At 38.5% G+C, this 25,049-nt stretch overlaps 1 protein-coding gene across 5 annotated transcripts in view; it reads right to left on the bottom strand.

Annotated features, from left to right (window-relative positions):
• Positions 1-25,049, bottom strand: part of LOC135841326 (nuclear hormone receptor E75-like) — a 177,178-nt gene that overhangs the window by 7,454 nt on the left and 144,675 nt on the right. For 4 of the 5 annotated variants that reach the window (XM_065358234.1, XM_065358236.1, XM_065358237.1 and 1 more), the window contains exons 3-4: positions 16,412-16,556; positions 1,677-1,918 (exon numbers count right to left, since the gene is read on the bottom strand). In XM_065358234.1, coding sequence (XP_065214306.1) covers positions 1,677-1,918; positions 16,412-16,556 — 387 coding nt within the window. Of the gene's footprint in view, positions 1-1,676; positions 1,919-5,969; positions 6,482-16,411; positions 16,557-25,049 lie in introns of those variants that run through there. The other variant, XM_065358238.1, reaches the window with a different exon arrangement.

The raw sequence follows: 25,049 nt of genomic DNA, 5'->3' as shown, positions 1-25,049 counted from the left end.
TCATTTGTGGCCTCAGTTGCTGCCTCTGATCCTCATCAACTAAACCCGATACTCAATGATTGCCAGAATTCTTCTACCCAAAATTGCTGAATAAAGAAACACCAGTAAAAGGGAAGAATAACCGTAATAACCATCATGATTCATGCCTCTCACTCAGATCTCATTTGTGGCCTCAGTTGCTGCCTCTGATCCTCATCAACTAAACCCGATACTCAATGATTGCCAGAATTCCTCTACCCAAAATTGCTGAATAAAGAAACACCAGTAAAAGGGAAGAATAACTGTATTCGCCATCATGATCCATTGCAACATCAGATCTTCAACTTCCCATCACATCTTTTCATGCTCCCTTTTCAGCTCTGATCTATGACCACTGACCACAGTTGCTGCAACTAATTCTGATAGACTAAACTCTGAATAGAGAAACATCAGTAAAGCTGAATAGTAGGAAATGGCATTTGTCATCATCATTCAACATCAGATTTTTGGCTTCTATAATGGCATCTCTTCACTTAGCTCAGAACTATGTCCATAGTTGCTACAACTGATTCCAAAATAGCTAAATAGAGAATAGAGAATTGAGAATCATCAATAATAGTGAACAGTAACAGCACTATCATCATGATTCAATATCAGATCCTTGACTTCTACAGACTAGTAGTGTTAATTTACAGATTGTGCAGAAATATCATGTACCCCACAGAAAGTTTTTTCATTAAAAATGTAGGCTGGCAATGTGAAATAGGTACATATGATTGGTAAAATATGTTATCACAACCAATAATGTGCTATCATTATTATCATTCACTGTGACCAGTCGAAACGTTTGGCAAAAAACTTTTTTGAGGGCACATGCCATTTTTGCACAGTGCACACCCTTGTACTGATATCTTGAACAATATATCAATATGAGATTCAATATCAAAACATTGATAATCAATATGGAAAACCAATACATACTTATCCACAATATATTATCCAAAAGTCAAAAATTGAGAAAAAATGTGTGAAAAAAACCAGAAATATAGGAGAAAATTGAAATTCAAAAGGAATTGATTCTCAAAAATTTTTTTTACTTTTTGTTTCCAATCAATATGCTTGATGAAAAAAACTTTCTGACATTCCAATTGTTTCACGGTTTTTATGAGTATTATAGAGTATCAACAATAGCAATTACTGCAACTGATTTTTCAAAGATTTCCACAACCCACTCCCAAAAAATGTATGAATATGGAATTAAAGTAGAAGAATGACTGTATATGCCATGATGATTCAACATCACATTTTTGACTTCCAAAGAAATCTCTTCTTGCGTTTCACTCAAGTCTGACTTGATCTATATCCAGTATTTCTGAAACTGATCTTTGTGAACTACATAAAACTGATCCACAAAGGCTTTCAAAATTCTCCCTCACCCTCACCCCTCCCATCAAAACAAATACCGATTGGAAAACATCAGATCTTTGACTTCCAATGGCATCATATTTCCTACGGTGCTCTGAGGTACTGCCTCAGTTGCTGAAACTGACTTCATACACTTCCTCTTCTACCAACTTTCCATCATAATGATACAATTCTAAGACCTCTTGGGTAAGTACATATCTCTGATCAATCCATAGTTACACAGTGTCTATTGTCTACTGATCATTGATCTAAGAAAGCTTAATGGTACTTACCAAAGTAGGAGGACAAGCGGTAAATGAAGGTTGGGTTCGAGCTCTAATCAGCATAGGTTCCACTTTATCCCTGGTAAAATCGCACGTTTCTAAGTGCGCTCTGACCACAGTGGCTAATAGCCTTTGGTCATCTTCTAATTCGGCGGTTAGAGCTTTTTCTTGACTCCTGGAATTAGTACTTTGTTGCATGGCCGCTAGAATACGCGCTTTTTCTCGTTTCGGTACGCGACCAAATCGAACAGCTGTAAACAAAAGCAAAAAAAACACAAAACCATTAATAATTAAGATCATTCGAATCATCATACTACATACACATACAAGTACTCGAGGTAATGGTAAAGCATATAGGTATAAGTAATCGTATGTGTTTGAAAATAGGGTAAAGGAAATGAGACAGACCAAGGCAGCCCTGCAATATAAACTCGTTTCAAACATGTCACAATGAAGACAGAGAGACTGGTGCACATTCACAGCTGAGAGCTTGGGTTACAGCAAAACTCTCGAGTCTGCATTGATCAGCACTACATAGAGTAGCAGGTGATAGACGGGTTGCAAAATGTTGCACGCGCCATCCAGGTGTATCTACTCGTACAGTGGATCTTATCGACCTCATTTTTTCACCCTAGTATATACGAGGCGTTATCCTCATCTCCCAATGCGTATCATCGAAGCAGATGTTCCTCTTGTATCGTTTTTTTTTTTTTTTTCAATTAATAGAACTTCCAAAGAGGAATAAACCCTTAAACCAAGCTGGTTCATCGTGTTTACTGGCACACTCCATCAGAGCATACTTTACATTACACGGATATTACACCATAAAAAAAGGGAGTACGTACAGAACATAGAAGGCCGAAACAGTACAAAAAAGAAAAGAAAAGAAAAGAGATTTAAACGAGAGACCCGAAAAATATAGGTAAGTATTGGTGTATAAACACGTCTCTAACCTCTTTTACCATCTCTGACCTTATTCTTTCTTTTCGACTTCCAAACTATTTGTCTTCCAATTAGGTAAGAGAGCGTACACGAATCGGATATTTCTCAAGGTCGCGCCGCATGAAAATTTTTTACTTTCACGAAATCGCGCCCGCTACAGCCTCTTTCATCTTTCCAATGATGACAAAAGTGTAGGCGCGCGCGAGTACCATACCATGGATCGCAGCGAGAGAGAAATGCGTCTCCTCCTGCGCCTCTTCCTCCACTTTTGAGCAGTGAGAGCAACACGACGCGCGATGAGTATTAAATGCTGTATGTACGCTTAACAAACACACACCATACAGAACTATCAACGGCTTTGCTGCGTACCTACAGCGTGAGCGGGCGCGATGCGTATATATTTTGAAAGGGAAAGGCGTACATAAACAATACGAGAGAGTGTCTACCGCTGCAGCCGTTTGTTATGACGGCGACCATGATAATTTCTCTTTTTAATAAGTATCGTCGCTCGTTTGGTAGGCCAGGATGAGAGAGAAATAAAAACCGAAAAAAAAAAAGTAATACAGAGGTAGAGGTGAAGGTGATTGCGATGGCGGCAGTTGCACCAACACCCGAATGTTCCAACAAGTGGTTCATCCTGCTGCGTTTCGAACCCGAAATCGAATTGTAACAAATGCACCACCAGATGCATCCTGACCTACTAACGCGTGTGCTTGCATCTCCACATACCTTCGTTATCCTCGTGCTCTACCTCTACCATACCCATACCCAAACCCATACTTTCGGCCAGACTTACAAAATACATAGGTAGCAAGGTTACAATTATTAAATGGTGCGGCGCCAACAAGTTTCTTTCTGCTGGTTTCTTTGTAGCTTAAATTTATTTATATTGTTATACTATTTATATACAGACTGCTCAAACGTCGAACACGCCGAAACATTATTTTGCACACATGAAATTTGCATTTGACCATGCAACTTTCGCCAGCCTGAACCATTATCTATTCATCCGCACACCACAACGACGACGACGCTTACTCCTTTCTTCATCGTCGTCGTCGTTCATACAGTTTAAATTATTTTCTCCTAATCGTCGTGCTGCCTTCTTTATGAGCTCATTCTCTTCGATGACTCGATAAAAAATTAAACATACCATCCTTTCGACTCGAGCGCCGATTTTTAAATATAGAAATCTTAGAAAGAGAGAAAAAAAACTTCCAGTAAACCGTTCCCGTTACCTCTACTCGAACACCTACGATCAATTTTCAGACTATAACCAGAGAGAAGAAGGCAAAAAAGATTAATCTACTTAATACAAGGTCGCATGTTGGCAACCGTTTGATTATTTCGTTTCTTTTATAATTAAAGAGATGCGAGGGCGATTGGTGACCAGGAAGCGTCAATGAAGTACGTTTTGGCTTCTAAATCATGCATACTCGAAGCTACTGACCTATAAGGCGACATTGTAACCACAAATACCTTGGTACACTTTGCCCGTCAAGTCGTCGTCGTCGTTGACAAATTTACCTTCGTTAATTTTGACACTTTTCAACATGTAGGTACTTTCTTTCTCGCGATTCTTGTCTTTTTAAATATACCGAATGAGGAATGAAATATCAACCGCAAGTAAATTAATCGCCGAATAACTTAATGAATACAGTTTTTTTTTCTTCTTCAAACCAACGTTCGTTTCACTTTCACGAGGTATGTTATTTTAAATGTGCTTCGTGAATGAAAGCAACAATGACATGAAAATTTACAAGCATCATTTGCTCTCCGTTGTGTGCAAATACTACTGTATATAATTTTCACTTTCGATGCTCAAATTGACGAACTAATGGGATAATTTGATCACGGATTCGAACCTAAAATGAATCGTTTTTGATTCAACCAAAATACACAGAAGAGCGGAGTCGCGAGGAGGAGAAGGAGGTCAGAAGCTACCCTCATAGTTTCCCCAAATCCAAAAAGGATGAAATAATAATTTTTGATGAAATTTCCATAATTTTGTAAGGCAGTTTGCACTTCAGCAATTTCCAACCTAATTTTTATACACTTACAGGGATGTTAGGAACTACTTATCAAATGTGATAATTTATGGAATTTTTTCAAAGTTATATCAGAACTTTTAATACAGATTAGACTTCCAAAAATGTAAAAAAGACTGAATTCCTCTCACTATTTCTTACTCAAGTGATGCAATTTTTGACTGAGATTATTGTCTGGATTAAAATATAACTCAAAATACATCATATTGTAATTTCAGAAAAAATTGAAAATTCACAAAGAAAACTCAAAACCAAAATGATTTAAAATGATTTTGATTCCAATTTCTGGTTGAAAGTAATATTGGATTTTGGTTTCTAGTTCTGGGGTGTTGTCAGTTTAGATTCATTATGGGCTGGAATTTGATTCAGATTTCAAGCAGTTTTGGGTTCGTTTTGGGTTTACAGCCCTAAATTAGATTCACAATCAAGTGCACAAAAATTACACAGGATCATATTTCAACTACGTTTAAAATAAAAATACTGTTCAGATTAAAATTACACAAGTCATTTTTAAGCAGGAAGCAAGTCAGACAAAATAGACTTGTAGGACCAAAAAAAAAAATTTCAAATACCCAATTATTTTATGTATTACTGGAGACATATACACGCAAAGATAAGCATCACTTCGAAAAAACGTTTACTTATGCAGCTGTTCTACTGTCCCACTTAACCTTTCCACTTTCCTTTTTCTTTCTTCGTTACTGCTCTAAATAATCTCTAACTGCTGAGAAACCGTTAACTACACGTGCTCCATTCAATTGAAATAAACATTCACTACGTAGGTATGGCCATGCCTAACTTTTTCATATTTTATCTCTGGTGCAATTTTAAAAGAAGTATTTACCGCTATATTTTGGAAAATACAGAACATACTGCTAACTTGAGATCTTACAGCCTGCAGTTAGCTGATAATACAGCTTTTTTTCACTTTCAAACACAGCTACATTTTTCGTTTTCAGCGCTGTAACTGCAGCAAAAGCCACATTACAGCTGCATTTTTACCGGTACAGTAGCTGTATTGAAGCAGCTTTTAGCACATTAGCAGAATATACCGCTTTTTTCCTGCTAGTTTTTAGCAGTATGTAACTTATTTCGCAGCAAATTTTAGCACTTAGCTGTACCTTGGAACACAGCTCAACGAAATGCAACGCAGCTGCATGCGCTGTAATATTTTAAAATTATTTTAGCAAAGGCACATTCGACAGATTTTGATTGAAAATCCACACGCTGTATAAAAAACTACCAAAAGATGATCTTTGAATATTGAAAATTGCTCGAAAAAAATATTTATAAAACTTCAATGAATACATACGAGAATTAGGGCAATACTCGACGACCCCATTGAGGATGCCTTTTAAAATTGGTAACTTCTCCGCCATACTCATATTTATATCAATTTATCACTACACAATCACTAATAAAAATACTCCGGTAACGATATCATTTAACGAACATGGCACATTAAAATTTTTTAAGGATTTAGAATACAGCCACACACTTGTCACGTCGCGCACACTTGCACAAAATATCGAACTTGAAAAAAAATTTTTAAATCAAGGTAGAACACTATCAATTCTCGCGTATGTAAAAATTTTAGGTCGCGATCGCACAAAATATAATCATCACTACAGACGCGCGAAATTCGTTTACAAAACCGTGTAATTTTCGTTTAGCTTTTCTTTCGGTTTGGCGCGAAAAATGTGAAAACGCGTAAAACTACGTACGTCGTGTCTTTTTTCTTCGCAAGCGCGCGACACGCACACACCAAGAATGACCGACGTGAAATGACGATGAAACACGGCGAGTGCCGCCTTCCACCGGCTACCGTCGTCGTCGCGGTCCCTTCTCGCGTCACCGCCGCCGAGTCAGCCCGGTAACCACGCCAACGTCACTGTACCCCCGCCTGCCACGTCCATGTCCGCGTCCTTATCGATTACCCTTGAACTTGAACAGCTTCGAAGCGGTGAAAAGCAACCGAACTGATATTACAATCGCTGAAATAGCGACGGACGCGGCGCGGGCGGTGATGGGCACCGATGGGACGGGCGAGGCGCGGCGGAGGCGCAGGAGACCGGGCCATAGAGCCAACGGCGTCCTCATCTGCTCCCTCAGGGCTGTGAATTATACGTATTTATTTTCTATATCGGTCATGAACGATTCGCGTTCATTACACATTGCGCCTCCGCTATGTCTCCTGCCTTATGTTAGGATTCCTCTTATTTTTCACTGTACTTTGTACCAAACCAATGGAATGGTCACTGCAGAGAAGGCTTTTTCGTCAACCCCCCCTCCTTTCCTCCTCATTCTGCTGTTTAAGTTGCCCCCTAGACATCATTACATTGGCTGGCATGGCGTTCGCTGAATTTCTTCTCTCGTGTCGTGTACCCTGCGGTACCCTCTTTTGCATCTTTATTCCTTGCTCTATCTCTACCTACTCGTGTACCATTATTCTGTCGCTACGACCTATGAATTACCCTACCCTGCGCCTCCACATTTCTCCTGCACGAATCCTTCTCTCGTAAACAACTATACGAAAATGTTACGCAATATCGCAATATTTTTTCTCCATTTTTTCTTTGTGTGTGTGTATCTGTCGTTCCTATCCGAAAGTTCCAACTTACATTTAGCATAAATATAATGCGATGCCATAAATGTCAAAAAATTTCGACTTTTTCACTCGTGTTATGTGTATTATTTATGTACATATCGGATGACCTTGACATTGACAATTCTTTTTACGGTTGATAATAAAAAGACGTACTCACTCGGGTTGCTTTTTTGCTTTTTAAAAAAACATGCGTTCAGATAGGTAACTTCAAGGTTACCCCATTGTGAGCATTAAAATTATGAGAAAAGAAAGGGACGAGGGGTTGAAGTACATCGACAACGAAGCGAAAATTACGCGGTATTATGACACGACATTTTAGGTATCATTTAGAAGAAAATATAGAAAGTTATCAAGATGTAGTTGATGGCGATGTTGCATACAATTGGTTAAATTTTGTAAATTAATGAAAATTTTCGTTCCAATCATTCTACGTATTAATTCCACCCTTCGTTTCTCGAAAATCCTATTTTCGATTTTCAATCGTTTCGTTCGCAAATTATACCTGGAACATATTGCCTCACGCTATAGAGACGAAAACAAACAGTATACTAAAAAAAGAAAGTAGAGCTTTTCAAGGGTAACTGTGGGTACGATGATGCAAAGGGTAGGGAGGTGCGTTCAATTTATCATTCTAACAACGACATTTCCCTGTAAGCTTTTTGAAAAGCTGCTCGTCGAACAATTTTATACGTAAACAACTCCCCGAGCTTGGTGCTTACCATAGCAACCCGGCGGCTTAACCTTGTCGTAAACGCCCGAAAGTCGAACTACCTACTCGTCGTGAAATTTCGTGAAAACATCACAACAACAACGACGACGAAGGGTGACCGGAGGGGGAGGCGAACGCAACAGTAACACGCAACCCCCCTCGACTTGTTTTTTAGCCTATTGCAAAGGCGCAAAGGCTGTTGTAAATTCATTCAAGTTCACCACGTACGTACGGGCGTACGATGCGGCGTAGGTATCCCTCCGCAGCAGTACGAATGAAATGAACGAATGAACGATACCGTCCATTCATTACGAGGAGGCCTACTAAAACATACGATAAAGTATGCCGCTTATGTATTACTCTATGCGTACACGTTTACTCCCCCCTATTAATTTTTTTTCCTACGCGCCATCGCTCTCTTTCATGTAACTTCTCTCGACGACCACACATACGACGAATCCTGTTGTATGGCTGAGTAGAAGCGACGCTGGTAGTGGTGCTTATACCGCCGTCGCGACCTTCACAAACCGCTTTCTTCTCTTTCGCTTTCGTCGAAAGTTGATCTCGCCACGGTATTCTCTTTTTACATCGTTAATGAGAGCATATTCCGAAATAAAAAATTTCTCCTCCCGCGCTGCTCCCCCTTTTTTGACGTGATCAGCCATACCAGCCAGACGCACCGTTGTACGATACGTACGTCTATTTACGTATACCTACGTACTTTCCAACGGTACCTGCGTGCGCCATATGGATCATTTCGAGATTCCGCCGTAGCAAAAAAAAAATACCAGAACCTACCGAACGAGTATGCAACTTGTATGCCTATTCTTGGATATGCGTGCTGAGTTTATGTCAAGTCAAGCATCGAGATTCAAATGGAATAAATCACCATAAAGAATTGGATCACCTCTTTTTTGAAAATTTGTTTTTTTGTATCCCTTTACTCCAATGTTGCTCCTATTTTCCTAAAAAATTGGTTTCTTTCAAGCATAAATTACGGATTTTTTCTGCAGCGATGGTACCTATCTGTCAATGAGGTATCAAAAAGCAAAGACCTGAAAAACACGTAAAAAATTGAATTTTTGACAGAGGTCCCAAAAGCTGTCCAAGATGATATCAATCGATTGGGTATCAAACGAACACCTTCTAACCAAAATTTGAGTACCTGGAGTTTATATTGTAAGAAGATATGACATTTTTTTGAATTAATAAAAAAAACACGTAAAAAATTTTTTTTGAATAAAATCTCAAATCCTGCACAATGATGGTATCAGTCAATCAGGTATCAAGAACAAACTTTTCACAGCCAAAATTTGAATACCTGAAGTCAGTATTGTGATAATTTATGGAAATTTTTTTGAATTCCCAGGAAAACACGTAAAACATTTTTTTTTGAACAGAATCCTGGATTTGGTCAATGATGATATGAATTGATCCGGTATCAAGCACACACCTTTCGGCCAAAATATGAATTGCTGAAGTTGATATGGTGAGGATAAATGGCATTTTTTAGAATTTACTGAAAAACACATAAAAATTGAATTTTTGACAGCTGGTCTCAGATCCGGTCTAAGATGATATCAGTCGATTGGGTATCAAACGAACACCTTCCAACCAAAATTTGAGTTGCTGGAGTTCATATTGTAAGAAGATATGACATTTTTTTGAATTAGTAAAAAAAACACGTAAAAAAAATTTTTTCGAACAAAATCTTAAATCCTGCTTAATAATGGTATCAGTCAATCAGGTATCAAGAACAAACTTTTCACAGCCAAAATTTGAATCTGAGGTCAATATTGTAATAATTTATGGCAATTTTTTTGAATTTCCAGAAAAACACGTAAAAATTTTTTTTTTTGAACAAAATTCTAGATTTGGCCAATGATGATATGAATTGATCAGGTATCAAGCACACACTTTCCGGCTAAAATTTGAATAGCTGAAGTTTATATTGTAAGGACAAATAGCATTTTTTAGAATTTATTGAAAAACACGTAAAAAAAAAATTTTTTTGACAGGAATCTCAGATTCAGCCAATGATGAAATCAATCGATCAAGTATCAAGCACACGCCTTCCTGCCAGAATTTGAGCTATCAAACTTCATACGAGTATATCGGAGATTTTTTTGAATTGTCTTTTCAAATTGGAAAAAAAGGAAGTGATAAATCAATAATCTGTTCATTTAACTTTTCTCTCAATGAAAGCCAATTACCTAAGCGTGGCATCCATTCATCAAACACATGTAATCTCTATATAGACCACATATAGCACCATCAACTATACAACTCGCCACACAGTAGCATATCTTCCGCTCATATGGCGCCGTAAAAAAATTTCAGCCATTACGTACATGACTCATAGTGAATTTTTCCACGAAAAACACCGCGAGCTAGTCGGAAAAAAAATTTAGCAACGTTGTCGTGTATATTCGGCAACATATACCAGCACACACGCTCGCGCACTTGTGCGATGACGACGACAACGAAGGCCAAAATCGTTCGGTTCGAAGGTTAACGCGGAGCTGACGACGTTAAAAATAAAAAAAAATAAATTGAAAAAAATATCAAAAAACCATGCGCTCGGTTGTTCAATGTCGCGTCCGGCGCGCGTATTTAAAACCGACACCGATACCGGGCCTCCCTGTCTATCCGTATGTGCAAAACAACCATCGCAATCGTTGCAAAGTTAATTTTGACAAAGTCGAAATTTTTTTCAATTTTTTTTTCTCTAAATTGCCGACACTCTTGAGGCTCCTTGAAGGGGGACACGACGCAATTATCGTTTCAATTACCGAATAAATTGTCGCTAATCTACAGACGTATACGATATACGCAAGGTATACGAGTTGAATTCATCCTCGTTATCCTATCAAAAAATTGACATAAGTCGGAACATGGTAGCAGAGCGTGGTTAAATTTTTGCAGCCCTATAGTACCTACATTTTGGACACGACACGATACCATCAGAATGCGACGTTATTCGCGAAACATTCGATAAACCTGCGTACAACAATGTCATAATCCGTATACTTTAGAGATGTGACGAAACGTAGCATAATACGTACGTTTGTAAGCCGAAAAAACGCTGCAATAATTCAAAATAAACCAATTTTGTTTACACGTCCGTATAACCTTGTCCTAGTATTCGTCGTGTGCGTCTGTGTTTCTCCCTCTGCCCTTCTAGTTTGGCTTAGAAACTGTCAAAGTCGTATTTATGCGTACGACACGTACCTGTCTACGTATATTTCCTACAATTGTAACATCTATAAGCCGAGCTTTCCACCTCCTACATTTTTTTCCTCCTGTCAAATCGCCGAAAAAACACATACCAAGGAGAGACAATCGCGTTTGTTTACAAATGCGCGTACGTGTGCTCGATGATCACAACGAGTTGATTTCATATACACTGACATCAAATTACTTCGAAGGTTTTGACACACTGGCGAAAAAATTGTTTCTTTTATAAACAAATAATTACCAAACAATTGGTTGCTTAAAAAAAAGGTGTCAGTTCAGGTCGTCATTATCATCATCACTTTAGTATATCTAAAACAATACAACTCGATCAACGCCTGATAGCAGTTCAGATACAATCATTTCATCGTACAAGTTCAACGTGTAGCATACCCGTAGTCTATTCAGGCGCAACGCCGATCACGTTCACTTTCAAAGAGTATTCTACTTGTAAGTTGTAGGTCACGAATTGGGCTAACTTCGGTAAAGTATTAACGGTGATTCAGCCAATACTGCAGCTTATACAGCGTGCGTATAAGATGGAGACAGAGACATTTCGAAAGTTGGCATTCTTTTTCTCCATCACTTCACCTCACCTCACCTCGACGTCCAATATTACTGTACATTGCGATAAAAACTAGTACATTTAATTAGAATAACCAATACCCGCTCTCTATACACGAAACTAGGACAAGTACCGCAGAATTCGTGATAGAAAACATCAGTCGTTGTAAAGATTTACGAGAGGAGAGCAAAAAAAAAGCAACAACAAAATCACCGAGAGAATGGATCTACGTACCCGCCACCATCCTACGTCTTGGCGAAGTAAAAATTAACGGTACCCGATACCGTTGTACCGTTAACAACGTTAAATGTGAAACACGATGAAAACAACGTTCGCCACTGCACCGCGAACCGAATGCTTCCGCTCTGCCCATTCTCTCTAATCGTTTCCTCGTTTGACAGTATTTTTTTTTATATCTATAATCGCGGTTACCTCCCCTCGGCCCCCCTTCTGCTCCACAATTCAGGCTACCATGATTTACTTTCACTTCGACGTGGTCGCGTTTCGTTGACCCTATCTCTCTATAGTACAGTCGAGACCGTACGTTTAACACGCTTTCTTCGAGATGCTCGAGCTCGATGCTGTTTGCAGTTAGAACCATAACAGTACCTATACGTCTTATATTTGACGCGCTACATTTGATAATACCCGTGCAAAGTATAGCGAAAAAAAAAATTACAACTAGATCTTCGGAATAAAAACAGCGAAATTCGGCCTCTTTATAACGTTACTTTGGGTTTCTCTCTTTCTACTTTGCAACATTGTTGGATTGTGTCGTCAAAACATTGCCATTACAACCTATATATAGACTTTTTTCTAGATCATTGTGAAATGTTTAGTCTGGTGTCCTCGATGAACAATCGAATCCGTTATAAAACAGCACTATTTTTTCGATTTCTTCCTTTACTGGAGCGAATTTGTGGATCGAACTGCTCGATGTTGTTACTTTTTATACCTACTAAATGAAAACATGATCGAGATATGCTTGGTCACTGAACATGATTTTTTTTAGATGAAGGAAGAAAAGAGCTCGTGGTTTGCTAGGAGAGTGTGGAATATTCCTTGAAAAAGTCACCCTTCCCACAAAATTGAAAACAGAGCTGAGTAAACTTCTTTTTGAAAATGAATCAACTCTTCAGTCAATTCAACTCATTTTGAAAAATGTTGAAATCTGTATTTTTTTCTAAATTTTAACGGCTAGAGTCAGGGGTTTCCAAAATTATGCAATCAAAATTTCTTTAAAACATGGAAAAAACAGACGAATTTGGATCAAATTCAGGTCGATGGTGCAGTTTGACATCTATCATGATTACCACTAGAAAATAAAAATTTAGACAAAAATTGATCTCTTGAGAGGGGAACAATTGTGAAAAAATCACCAAAAACGTTCATTTGACCAAGAAGATACTTTAGAAAAAATTTCAAAAAATTTCCACGAATGACCCTTGCTAGTGGTCTAGTATTCCTGCAAGTTTGAAAGAATTTGGTTGAAAACAGCCAAAGAGGGAAATTTCCGTTTTATCCCTTTTAAAAGAGTTATGGGTGAATTAGCGATCCAAAGATTCTGTAATGATGACTTTGGACCCCAAAGACCAACATCCACTGATCAATTTCAAAATCCCAGCTGGAGCCGATTTACCCTTTTCACCCACCTATGCTGTTTGGCAACTTTTTAGGGCGAAAAACTACAAACCTTTGTTTTCAAATCATTCGAAATAATTTCATTTTTAAAAAACTTCCAATAAAAATAACAATTTCATTTTCAACCCTTTCCCTCCCTACCCCTCCCTCATTCCACACCACTCTATTCTTCTAAAAAGCCTCAACTCGAAAGAACCCATCCTCAAGTCTCCGAATGCCATAACTGTCATCGAATCTAGAACCTTCCAGACCAGAATACGTTCCAGTGCACAACTTCTTCCAGCTACACGACAATTTCACTCGTCCGTCTTCGTACTTCCTCTACCATTACGTAAGCTCTGACAAGAACCCAAATATTATTTCCGCTAGCAGCCTTGTTCGGGCCACTTTTTCTACGAAATCGCGCATGCAAATAGAGAGGTAGGTAAATTTGTTATACACGCTATGACATCCTACGGCGATATATGCGCGAAAATAAAATTAAATAAAAAACCCAATACCATAATCCCGATCCCCGAAGATAGAAAACAAAGAGTTGACTGACCTCGCTAACCGAGTCCCGTTATAGAAAACCGGTTGTTGTTCTATACCTTTTAGTCAACTGAGCTACGTAGAGCGCGCTCATTACGTAAATGATTGCGCACGTCTGCGTTGTGCCTGCGCGCATTTCAAATAATTGATAAGTGTTTTATATTTACAAACGTTTACACATTGTGCAGAAATTAACGCAATCCATTATTATGATCTCGAGGTAGGTCATAAAGAAACAAATGAAATTTAAAAAAAAAAAAAAATAGACGAGTATGTTTTTTAATCGGTGTGATCAAAGTTTTCAGGAGGTGGTAAAAGAAAACATAATCCAAAATTTTCGAGCAAATTTTTTTTGTCGAGGTTCTGTTTTTTTGAAAAAGTAATAAAAATAATTCAATATTCAGAAACAAAACAAAAGTGATTTCAAGTGGCATAATTTTAAAAAATTTTGAAAATATGAAACCCTCTCCCCTCACCCTGCGTTAAATTAAACCACCCTAAAATAAAATCAAAACTACAGTCTACGAATTTCATCTTCCCAACATTCAAATTACTCACGCTCAAAAAACCCTACTATTTTTGAATAAACCCAGCTCAAACCGTACAACGAACCTTTGCGACCCTACACCCATTAAACCTATTGGCTAAATAGGCCCGATCGTTTGCACGGTATCGGTCGTCGACCCGTTGACCTCGATAGAATTTTATTTCTTTATTCGGGTCGGAACGGTCGTTGACACTTTTCTTTTCTTGTACTGTTGGTCTGCGTGTCGATGTGCTCGATCTCTTTCTGTCTCACTGATTATATCACTGCGCTTGTTTCTCTCTCTCTTTCTCCGTTTTGTTGTTTATTACCCAGCCAGTTAGCAATAGTTGCATAAATCGTACTGTATATCCCAATGACGTTATTATCTCCCTTCGCGTATTTATCCAACTAAACAGATGCCCTCGTTTTACTTTTTCTCTCACTCCCTCTTTCGAAATCTCGCCGCCATTAATCTATTACTAATCTGGCCTCCGCTCCGTCTCCTTCCTCGTTTCTCTTAAATAGGTAAGTTAAATTTAAATACATCGTAATTTTTTTCATATACAAAAACACCGAAAAAAAAAGTTCAAAGATCTTTCCACGAATAAGTAGGTACCTACGTCGTATTTCTCGGTATTTTTTTCTCTCACTACCTACCTACCTATATACGTTTAATTAGTTCGTTTACTTTATTTGCAACGAGCTTTAAATTAATAACCGATTGTGGTTTCTTATCATCGAGTGTTATAGGTGAACGACCTGCTAAATAGCAAATTACCAATATGGCGCAGCTCAGGTAGATATTTTCCTTTCTTTTTTTGGCGCGTGTGTGTGTGTTATTTGAACACGTGATGTGATATATGAAAATAAATGAGAATACAGAGTAAACAGCTTCGTCGAGTCGTTTTGTTGAATTATTACATAAACGAGTATTTTTCCAGCGAGCTCTTGGATCAATAAAACACCGGGTGATCGAGAAGAAAGCGAATTTAGAGGATTTTTTACATTAAGAAACGTGTTAATATGCGAGGATTTAATTTGCATGGCATGTTTTAATTAAGTGGAGTGACAGTGAATTTTTAGTATTTTGGAGTTATCGAGTTACCTTGTAAGTACAGTTGTGATTTTAAGACGATATTTTCGCTTTTCTCTCGTTTATTTTTGAAATGTGATACATTGTGAAGATTTTTCTGAATTTTTCCATCTTTCATACATATTTTAATTATGATATTTTTGATTTCCAATTGAAAGAAGAATGCATCTAATTTTTATTCATTTCTCAAGAGAAGCAGAAAATGTTTCTATGAACTCCTCAATATGATATCATTTCTACTTAGCCGCCTGCGACTCATTGCAGGTCCCCAAGAACCCTAAAGTCAAACTGGATAAGCAAACTTTTACACCAACAGTGTGCTGTTGTCAGCATTCCTCATAATTTTTCAAAGGATAATTAGTCGAGCATTTTCAAAGGAGAGTCACTTTCCTTTCTATCTACAGTAAGGTCATTGCATTTTGGCCCCTCAACGAATCCTCGAACTAGTACACCATTTCAGATACTGATAACAGATATGAGCAATTGTGCACCCCTCATTACTCAAAAAAATGGAAAATTCATACAATTTTTTGAACTTCGAATCATTTTTCTAGAAAAATTACAATTTGAAGATGGACTTCGTTAACTACAGAGACAGGTTCTTTGTACTCCTTAGTTGTTTTTTGCAACCTTACATTATCTATCTAAAAATGATCAAAAATCAGCTCAAAATAATACTCCTTTTATCACCTATCATCTCGTAAATAGCTCCTTCTCCCAGCCCTTCGATAATATTCAAACTGATATAACAATTTTTAGCCTTGGCCACCAACATACGACCCTAATATTGTAAAGTACTATATAGATAAATAAAATTTAAAAAATCAGCAAAAAATTCAACACTTACCATCTCTGCTCATTCCAACCGCTATACATTTTTTCAGTCTGCAATATTGACACCTGTTGCGATTGATGCGCAAAATGGAACATTGTTGATTTTTCGTGCACGGTCGGTATTGTATTTTCTGTTGAATGCTACGGCGAAAGAAGCCCTGTAAAATATCGAAATTAACGTCACTTTGGCACGTGCACTTTTCCGGCGTTTCATCTACATTGAGGGTGACATTTTCCATATCGGGCATAGGGGGGCATTTATCTTCGCAGGTCGGCGACATTTTCAACCGATCCGGCTCCGAATCAGCGTCCTTGCAATTGCCACCAAAATCAGTAGTAATACATCCCATTACTAGATGCGATTTTTAAAACACGAATTAAAACCCGAAAGAAACGATTTAAAATAAGTAATGTTAAAATGTGAGATAAACGAAGAGATCTACGGAACAATCCACTAAAAAGTATGGGTGAAAAAATCACGTCTTATAAATCCCATAATAGATATACTAAATCCGATCAACGATCAATATAAACGAACATATAGAAACAAAACAACCAAACAAAACCAAAACTAAATCATGTATAAACACACAAACTTTACTATAATAAACCAACAAAAAAACAACAACGATAATCACCAAGTACACAACTTTGTTGATCGAATCACGATGAACGTTGGTAATCGACTACTGCAGGGAGAGATTTTTCACGACAACGACGGGCATCATCGACAAAGAGTCCGAGCCGAATCCCGTTATTACACGGGGTAAACGCCAATATGGCGTCCGACGGCAGCAAAAACTACAGTTAGGTCACCGCCGCCCCACCCGCTGCCCCTCGCCGTCGCTATTCGACGTCGTCGTCGTCCAACTGACCCAAATAAGAGACGTTCACACCGACGTCGCAAGACGACCGCGGCGAGCGGGTAATACTTCTCTAACCCACCTCACCTCCAACGACAGCCGAGTTCATCGTACTGAAAGTAAAAGCACTCTATACGCATTCACCTCCAGTCCTCGCCGCCGCCATAGTCTTCGTCATCGTCAACATATCCATCTCTCTTGCTCCTGTTACGCGTTATGCTGGTTATGTGCTCGGTACAGCACGCCACCATACCACACGGCCGTCATAAATCGTTTCATTTTTTTCCACTTCTTCGCTCCTCTCTCCCATAGCGCTACTAAGGCCGCCATATTGACGAATATTTCGTACGCCATATATCAACACACAAGCCGCGCGAAATCGAAAGCTATTTCATATCCAATCTACTCTCAGCATCTCCAAAATATCTACCATTTTTTCGGATTCTTCTACAATTTTGGCATCTCCATCGTCGCTACACTTTATGCGGATATGACCCAGCATTAGTTCCCTACCTATTTCTTTCTTTCTTTCTGTACAGACGCGGAGACAAGAAAGATGTTACGTAAAAAATTATACCTATGTATTATAACGCGACCAAGGGGAAAGTTTCTTTAACGCTTAGTAACCAACACGACCACTGCAGTAGGTGTAGCTCTGTCTGTCTATCTCTAGGTTGTACCTAATCTAATTGCATATACCTACTCGTTTTCAAAACACCACTGTGTGCTGATAAATTTGACGGAAAATTGAAGCAATTATGCACTACAGTGCTCATACGTATAGTATGCTTGAATCTATTTCAAAAACGCGCTGCAAAGCGTGTAGGCGATATGATACGATATGATGTGATATTGCCAATTATATTCTTATAACAAGGTTCCTCGCATACGTAACTAAATGAAAGTTCCATTCGTCGTAACACCACCAGCCACAACATAGCCGTATCCGTTTCGTAAACGGATTATAGAGCCTACTTTCAAAGGTTATATTATTCTGTTTAATTTTCATATCATTTATTCGAGATACCATCGTAAGTATGTAGTGGTGAACTGGGTCTGGAAACAAGCCTTCTTAAGGATCAACTTTCAACTACATAGGTTCGAGTCCTTGAAATTAATAATATTCTGGAATTGTAATTGCTCTATGCTCCTTCTCCCCGTCCTCATCCTCTTCCTTCTACATTCCTGAATGGAAAGTTCTAAGGCCCCAAACTCAACATTTTAATAGATAAACGGGCTGCTGGCCGCTTTTACTGAAAGTGGCTTCAAGTATACATTATGGACTCAAATTTTTGGACTACTGAACAATTTTCAACAAGGGAGGCTATATTATCACTTTTTGCCTATCTTCAATTGTAAGGGCACAATTTGAAAAAAAATCTACAAAAATAGTAAAGGAAAAGTAGATTCTTTCATTAGTTTTCAAGTGTACATAATTACCTCCTTTAATTTTAAAAATATGGAAAATGTGCAAAAGTAAAGGAGATATATCAGTTCAACAAAAATGTCGATACTGAAAAAAAAGTATCGACATTTCAGAAATCAAGAAAATCAGTTTTGAAAGCATTGATACACCAAAACCAAAGTATTGTTATCATACTGAAGAAAAGTATTGACAATTCAGAAATCAATGAAATCAATTTTGAAGCATCAATACACCAGAGTATTGTTATCAATACTTGATTCTTTTCTGCAATACATAGTAGATTAATTCTACTAAATAATAAAAGAAAAACTAGAAATGTTGATATTGAAAAAAAAGTATCAACAATTCAGAAATCAAGAAAATCAGTTTTGAAAATACTAGTGATACTAATGTATTGATATTGATACTTGATTTTTCTCAGCAAGTGCAGATTTCTGCTAAAAATCAAATACACCATTTACACAGTTTCTTCTGACCAGAAAATGAGGAATCACCAATCCAAAACACCAGAAAGTACATTAAAATAATCAATTTCAAAATTCAATACCGTTGAAAAAGTATCGATAAAAAAATTGATATTTCTACTGGGTACATCAATATTGAAAAAATATCAGAACTTCTTTTTATTGGGAATTAATTCTTCTACAAAATGGTGGTGTTACTTTTTCTAAATACATATCTCAAAATTTGAGTCTACGACGTTGACTTGAAAAATCAAACTTCTCTTTTGTAAAGAGATAAGAGGAGTTGACTCATTGCACAGCTGACTTCACTGAAGAGTGAGGAAACTTCCAGTTGCTAACAACATTGAGAAGACACCCACGTTCAAACCTCGAATTTTCCAGGTTAATGACCCCACGAGAATCACAGCAAAATATCCGGATGACACTGGGACATTTCAAGATATCCACAGTGACGTCAGATCAGATTTGTTGGGATATCCCAAATCATGAAAAAGTTAAGTTCAGCCACAACAACTTTCCAAGAACCCTCTGTCATTCTTCATTCAAGCATCACTGATCCTTCTCAATTCTCACAACTAGTACCAAAAGTTCATTGAACTTCTCTTTCTACAATAACTTAAGCATGCACAATCACATTGCTTTTAGTTTTCGCAACTCGGATACATTCGAACGGTTCTCAAGTGCGGAGCATTTATATAGAGGGCACTTCCTCATAGTCGAGTATCGCTATTTTGCGCGAAACTACACCTCCAGCACTAGCTGCCTTACGCGATGGCACAGCTTAGCTCATTATATAAACGCATCGTAGCACGAATCCGGACGTATAAATTACAACGAAATGTACCGGGTATCTGCGATCGCCTATATAGTACATGAGTACGCGAGATTTAGCTCAATCCATAAATCATAGTCGGGCGCCGATTAACAATTAATTCGCTGGAAGCGCGAACGCGAGTGCGAGCACGACCATCTCTCTAGTAGAAATATTTCAAATACGCCGATGATGATAAAAAAAAAAAAAAAGGTTATTATAAGAATCTGCATCTATTCCACTCTTGTTCTGTGCTCCTTTGGCAGCATCTTACATATAGATATGTAGTACCCCAGGTACATGCTACATATTTTTAGAGTGGCGTCGCTGCTGGTGCATGCAGTAATGTGTATTTGTAGTAGTACGTATAGTCTTAAGGCGCCAGCGGAGATTAGAGAGAAGTGTCTGCGCTTAAATGGAAACAATCGAAGCGAGAGAGGATACAAATGACGTTATGTTAATGAGGACAACGGGTTACTGGGCGATGACCGCGCTCTAGCTCGAGCAGTTGATAAAATCATTACGTCGTCGTCGTCATCATCATCATCATCATCGTCGTCGTCGTCGTCGTCATGTTCATCGTGTGATATTTTATATACTAACAGTATCACAACCTACACATACTCGAAAAGGCCTGATTAGTTGATTACTGCTGCTGAAAATTACGCCTGCGAACACGTCTCAATGACACGTTCGATATTCTCTCTTTTTTTTTCGATTGTTTTACCAGGACACTCTCGCGCAATGTTTACGTCAATCTTTTTTCTTAAGGTTAAATCTGTCGAATAGGTACATAATTATACACGATGCCGCCGCCAACAGAACAGAATATGAAGCAATATGCTACTGCTACATCGATATCCAGTCAGATGCCTGTCTCCATGCTGCAGAGCCATCGACATAGTAGGCCACGTAACGCTGCGTAAGATTTTCAAGGGCTTCAGCAAGCTGGAAAATGATCTCTTATGTCATCATCATCATCATCGTGTTTAGTGTAGGTATTCTGCGACTCGCGTTCACGTGTAAAATTATCGCCAGACATTGGAATCAGCCGCCAGGCTAGTTACAATCATCTCTATAAGCAATTAATTCCTTCAACTAGCGATTCGAAGAGTCGAGTTGGGTGCTGGCGATGGCGTTGACCATCCAGCTTAACCAGTGTGTATGCTATACGAGAAGATAGTCTCAACCGTGTCTAGAAATATCCTATATATTATGTATATGTTGTAGGTATAGAGAGACTATGGTAGCATTCAGGCCACTCGCAGCCATAGAGTAAAAAATATACAAGTACGAGAAAAAAGAACCTATATACGTGTTCGAATTGAGGTGACGAAAGGGGGCCGAGGACGATGGCCTGTTGTTGTGTCATTGCACTTCTTCGCAAACAACTTTTCCCTCTTGGCCGCCCGACTACTGCTTGCGCCTGCTCGCCCATCGACGCAGCACCGTCAGTCCATCTCACTCGCTCTCGTTTCAGGGCCTGGCTATGGTTATATACGTGTATTTATAAGCACACAAACACGAATGTGATATAAGGGGCCATCGACCGACCGTTTTGCCAATTCGCCCAACAACTTACACAACAATTCGCGTTTATCTTTGGAATTTTTTCGCTATTTTTTTTTCTTCTTCTTTTATTTATAAATTTACTCTACTGGCCAGTTTAGTACTTTTAGCTGGCTGGCGTCGTCGGTTCGACTTCGTGTACCAATTTTTTTCGTATCGTCGATTTGACCGAAGACCGCGGGTCAGTTCGAAAAATTAGCGAACGAGATGAGTATTTTTACGAGTTGACATTGTCGATGCAATTATTGTTGCAACACGTCATCGAATGTGTTGACAAAAGAATGTATATCGAATGTGTATGTGCTCTATCTAATCCATCCATCGTTGCAGAACACCTTATGCTATAACATACCGTATTAGTTTAGCATAATGACGTGTTATCATCAATGGGATGCGTACACTACACCATTATTGACTCACTCATTTTATGAGAATATTAGCGCCTTTTTTTCTCGTATCGTGATTCTTTTCGTCTTACTCGTAAAATTCGTATAGTGATTACTAATGAGCTATATTTTGGACGTCGAGTTGCATGCCCTCTAAACGGAAGTACGAGTATGACTCATATCAACAATCCAGCAATAATGGCATCATCGGCCACACTGTCCAGTCCAGTCAATCCAGTCCAAACTCACTCGCAGTCCACACGTTAATCGTATATTATGCTTGTCTACTCCAGTCAAATACATACATAATTACCACACTCGGATATAGTATTTTGACGGATTAGAAGCGCAGAATGGCAAAAAAAAATACCGTAATAATACGGTATTGTTTTCCCTTCATGTTCTTCTTCATCGCCATCATCATCATCGTCATCCGACATCATGTCGTTTCATGGGGCTGTGCATCAAAACACCAATCCAGCGACTCGGTCTCATTGCATCTGTGTGTTTGGATTTTACCTAGTTTAGTGTCAATAGGACGCGAACGTGATTCATCTCTCTCTGCCTATAAGAATTTCCACCTATTGATCATCACATAACGGTTTCGTTTGTGCGAATCTTCAGCACCTCTTTCATTTCATCCGCGAGTTTGATTTTCAACCATCAATCGTTCGAATCCTCGTACCATTATTTTACACTTTCCTTTCCTCGGAACGTTGATTTTTTTCCCAACTTCTCTCGAACGATAGCGGAGAAAATCGACTTTAATTCGGTCTCTCCCGTTTCATCATTTATACATCATACAGAGTCCAAATATATCGCTTCCTAATGTAATTATCTCGAGGAAATGAAAGCAGCTGGAAAATATGCGCTGTGCATAAGACAATAAGAGAATGGCCACTGTTGCATTTCCTCTTCGGGTATGTATAATACATTTTTGGCGGAATTGCAATCATTTCGTAATGCCGAAAAAAATTTCAATTATGTACGTGATATTTGTGATGAATTTTTTTTTTGCCTGCCAATTTTTTTTTCCTTCGACTTTTACATAACGATTGTATAGTACGTTGTTTTCTCTTCATTAGAGAGAAAAAACAAAGTGGATAGCGGATAGATAGGATAAATTATGTAATTACCAATTTACGCAATTCAGCGGCCAATATTCCGGTTGAATTTGTTTTCAATTATGGGAAATTGAATTATTTTAGATCAAGATTTTGAGAATTTTACAAATTCCTTTTCATTTGGTTAATTAATTTTTACTATTTGTAATTTTTTGCCCAATTTCTGATTTTTTCAATTTTTTGAATCTATAATTTATTATAAATGTGAATTTTTTCTGTTTTTTTTTTCACAATTTTTTTAAATGTTGTTTTAGCTATTTAAACTTTTCATTTTGAATTCACGATTCACCAGCCAAAATCGATTCGGAATATCTAATTCATGATCTGATTAAATTTTCAGCTGCTGAAGTTGATTACAACGTCTTCTGAGGCAATTTGAAATCGCAGCAGAAAAGTAAACTTTTGCTGGAGGCTCCACATCGGCTCAAAAATGGTGGAAATCGATTAGAAGCATATAAACCTAGTTCCATATCATTATGATCCCCACAAAACCAAAAAATCAACTTCAGAAGTTAAAAATTTAGTGCTGAGGTCTGAGCAACACAAACTCCCTCATCACACTTAATCCATCACAAGTAAACCTCGAACCTATAAAAAAAATGCGAATTACGTAACCTCGAAAATAAGAATAAAACTCGAACACAATCCGCCTCGTACATAGTTCTAGTACATCAAGTTTCTCTACCACCCGCATATATGGCTCTGGCATTCCTTCAAAAATCACCTTCGGCAACCACCATTCCACACAGTTCCAAGTGTCAACGTCCAGGGCGACCCATTTAAACTGGATATAGAGTAGCTCGTATATTGTATGTACGATGGAGCATTGGCCGATTCGGATATTTACTAATAAACCTCACGCATCGGCGAAATTTTCTTGATTTCGCGTACATATTTTCACCAGGCAGGCGGTTAAAATCGAGGCCAATTAATAAACCGAAAGAATAACAAAGATCGGTCGCGTAAGCGTTTTAGCCGGATTTCCCGTTTACATACATAGTATATGACCGCTTCGTACGTCGGTATTTAACAAGTCTACATAGTCGTAATACTTGTATACGTACGTGAATCGGACGATAATTCCGCGAGGTCTTTCGACCTAATGCGTATAAATAATCGTTCGATAAACACCAAACAATCGACAGGAAAACTCCATAAACACGGATTCATTTATAGAGCTCGATATATTAGGAAAAGTTTGGCTCGATGGTGAGAAAAACGTATGTACGTACAGGTAGAGCCGATCGAGTTGATTGCATCGGTCACGTAGAATGCTATTTTCGTTGCATCGCTGGGCTGGTCATTCGAGTCGACACGATACGATGTTTTGTAATAATCTATATGCGGAGTGGATTACGCCGCATACGCCACAGCACACAGCACAATGGCCGCGCTGTCAAGTTGTCTGCGATGATGATGTAACGTTTCTCTTCGTCTTCGGACTCGGAGGGACACTTTGGACGCGTCGCATCGCATACGTTGACCCATTCGCCTTCGATTACACTACACACCACACATCTACCCCGTTTACGAATAAAACCTCTTCAGCTTGTTATGTACCAATTGCTGGAGTTGGCCAAATTACGCAATTAAACGAGCAATGGACGTACGACAAGAGGACAGTAGTGGACACAGCCGCCAACGCTGCATCGTTCAATCTCGACTCGACTCTCCAGCTCCGGTCTGTGGTCCGACTCCGACGAGGTAAATGACCAATATGGGACTCGCGGGCGACGCAAATCAACTCCCAATACCAACAAACACACGCACACATAGCACATAGCGCAAAAACACCATAAGACAGAAGGTCATCCAAGTGCATTCAACCGACTTCTCGGTAAAATAAGGCGTTCTTTAAGCGCCCACCTTCGCTGAACCAACGATGCGGTGAACGAACCACTTCACACGGTACGGATTTAGTATTTTTTTTTCTTCTTCTCTCCTTCTACTTTTTCATCGTCTATCTCTCCTTGTTGCTCTATTTCTATCATATGCATATACAACCTTA

Source organism: Planococcus citri, chromosome 3 (assembly GCF_950023065.1).
Source record: "Planococcus citri chromosome 3, ihPlaCitr1.1, whole genome shotgun sequence".
Taxonomy (NCBI): Eukaryota; Metazoa; Arthropoda; class Insecta; order Hemiptera; family Pseudococcidae; genus Planococcus; species Planococcus citri.
This window is presented reverse-complemented; position numbering and strand designations above follow the sequence as displayed.